Source organism: Coregonus lavaretus, assembly GCF_964263955.1.
Source record: "Coregonus lavaretus genome assembly, chromosome: 7".
In the NCBI taxonomy this organism is placed as follows: domain Eukaryota; kingdom Metazoa; phylum Chordata; class Actinopteri; order Salmoniformes; family Salmonidae; genus Coregonus; species Coregonus lavaretus.
The window spans coordinates 47,602,273-47,604,978 of record NC_139994.1 but is presented as its reverse complement, the minus strand read 5'-3'; the positions used below and the strand labels follow the sequence as shown (position 1 = coordinate 47,604,978).

At 54.0% G+C, this 2,706-nt stretch overlaps 1 protein-coding gene across 1 annotated transcript; it reads right to left on the bottom strand.

The window, feature by feature from the left end:
* Nucleotides 1–502: 502 nt before the first annotated feature.
* Nucleotides 503–2,404, bottom strand: gal3st3 (galactose-3-O-sulfotransferase 3; the record flags this gene model as incomplete). The annotated part of the gene is made up of 2 exons (XM_084164922.1): nucleotides 503–1,838; nucleotides 2,322–2,404. 2 exons carry the CDS (start codon nucleotides 2,402–2,404, stop codon nucleotides 503–505), a joined length of 1,419 nt encoding a protein of 472 aa, XP_084021048.1.
* Between the last annotated feature and the right edge of the window lie 302 nt (nucleotides 2,405–2,706).

The window sequence follows — 2,706 nt, the reverse complement described above, 5'->3', positions numbered from 1 at the left end:
ACTGACCCCTGCCCTAACCTTTGACATTTAACCTCTGTCCTGGGGCCTAGTTCCCACAGTGGGAGTGGGGAGAGTCATTGGGTGAGAGGCCCAGAACTGGATGGTTTTCCTCTCTAGAGAAGGCTTAGAGGGTTGGATGCTCAGAGCACACAGACCCGGAGCGGTGACCCTCTCTCACTGTCAGCATCATGACCTTCTCAAGGCTTGGGAGGTGGAGGATGGCATTAGAGCGAGACAGAGAGAGAAAGCGAGAGTAACAGTTCTTTATTGTCCCATACAGAGTTGGTAATAAATGGGAGTTCTCTGCCTATGCCCATATTGCTGTGGTCCTACCCCAATCTCCAGCCCCAATCTGGGCGTGTCCTTCCCCCTCTGTCTCTCCTCCAGAGCCCCCGATACAGTCCCTGGGGACAAATGGCTGAAGTCTGGAGGACAGTCTGTCTGCCTGTATTTAGTCTGTCTGTATTCAGTCTATATTCAAGGCTGGGGCTGCAGTCTTAAGTTATGGCGTCTGCCTCTGGGGGCCCGAGGACCTTAGCCCCACCCTGGTGGCCCTGCTCTGGGTCCCTGCAGGTCTAGGGGTGGCTGTGAGGCCAGAGGCAGGACCAGGTCCTGGAGGAAGGGCCTCCCGGTGCATCTGCTGTATCCCCACCTGTTGGTGGCGTGGCAGGACCGACCGTATGGGCTGCTGCGGCTGGGGCTGAGGGGAGCGGAGTGGGTAGCTGCGTCGGTAGCGTAGTGACTGTGATCGAAGCAGGACCCTGGTGTACTGGACCTCTGGCATGATGAGCTTCAGACACAGCTCATGGGCCAGGCTTCCGGGCCGTGTGGCGTTGGTGTTGGTCGGCAGGTCGTAGCCCACGATGTCCACCTTTGCGCTGGGCTGCCACGGCCGCAGCTCCTTGTTCTTGATCTGGGCGGCCGAGCGGAGCTGGGGGAGCCGTCCGCCGAAGCAGCCTCTCACCAACCTCTCCTGGGCCCTGCGGAGCAGCCGCACCTCCCTGGCCACGCACGCCGGGCCGAGGGCAGTCAGCTGGCGCCACAGGGAGGCGTTGAAGTGATCGTAGAGGCGTGCGTCCAAGGCATTCCAGGCGCGGATCTTGGCGGGGAGGCCAGGCGAGAGGCTGTGCTTGGAGCCGGACATCCGCATGTTGAGCTTGACGTAGAGCACGTCGTCCAGATCCCAGGATAAGAGGTGACGGAGGAGGACCAGCGACTCGTCAAAGTACTCGGCGATCATCACCAGGGAGAAGACACGTTCCGTCTCGGCCACAAAGGCCCGGGCGTACACAGCTACGTCTGCCGCCGGACGGTCCTTGTCCCCACCGAGGTCAAAGGTCAGCGTGTTACGGGCGTACATGGAGTCCTTTTCGTCCGGACGGTAGTACCGCCATGGCTCATTCAGAAACGCCTCCAGCGACCCGTTGGGAACTCTCTTAAAACTCTGACAGTACTGGTTATAGTAACTGAACAACGATTCAAACATGGACCCTGGTTCTCGAAGTATGGTCACGTAGATGGTATCGTTAGGCATGAGGTGCTGCATCTCGGCACGGTTGAAGCGCATGTGGCTGGTGACCACGTTGGGTGGCAGGGTGTGTGGGTGGACGAGGTGGGCGTTGAAGGTGCGCGGGTAGCAGAACTGGTGTCCGCAGGCCTGCACAGGGAGCGCCACGGTCAGGTTGTTGCGCTCGGCAAAGCGGAAGAGCAGATTCTGCATGGTGGTGCTGGCCGTCTTGTGCGTCTTGAGGAAGGCCACGTTGGTGTGTTTGGGCTTGAGAGAGGAGGACAGGTGGGTGCGCAGTGACGGACAGCCGAGATGAAAGGCTTCCATCGTCCTGGATGAGAAAAATAGAGGGGGGAGGGGCTTTTAATACGCGATTTGCTGCTCAATCTCTGTGAAATTAGGAACTTTAAGGTGAATAAAGTTCCTATTCAGTTTTGACTGATTAACACAATGGTTAGCATAATTATATATTTTCCCTGTCTTTAATACACATGATTGGGTGTGGGTTGATGGTCACTAGACTCGATGCTGTATGTTATGGATTAAACTCATATCTGTTGATAGTGATTGATGCCAGACTGGAGGTACATGGACTGTGACAGTGATTATTATTGTATTCTGTGAAACAAGGCGGGCCAAATACTTGCAAACATTAGAAAAGTCTAAGTGCACATCAGCCAATTAAAATCCTTGGCGCTACATGTTAGCTGTTCCCATTACATAACCTGCCACATTTAGCCCTATGCTAACCTGAGCAGGTGGCAGTGATTATTTCCTATTACAAATTCTGTGTGTGGGTGCGTGGGTGTCTCACCAGCTGAAATGGACCCCATGGTGCAGCAGTAGACTGACGGTACTGATCGCCACAAAGACCAGAAATATCTTCTTCTGAGACATGATCCGCCACGTCACTGAGGGAGACGGAGGGAGAGAAAAAGGAGAGTGAGAGGCAGAGATACAAGGGTGAGAAAGGGAGAGAGAGAGAACGGGAAAGAAGATGTTATTATACATATATGCAAAACCAAAGGAGAGAAAGAGGGAGATTTATTTAACATATAATTGGCCGCATTCATTAGCAAGAGCGTGTATAGTGACTTGGCTTTTGTCACATTTTAATGATAGTGGCCGCATCGGGTTCTTCTTATTATCCTCTTTGAATATTCATAATAGGCAGTGGACTGGATGTACCTAGCTAGAAT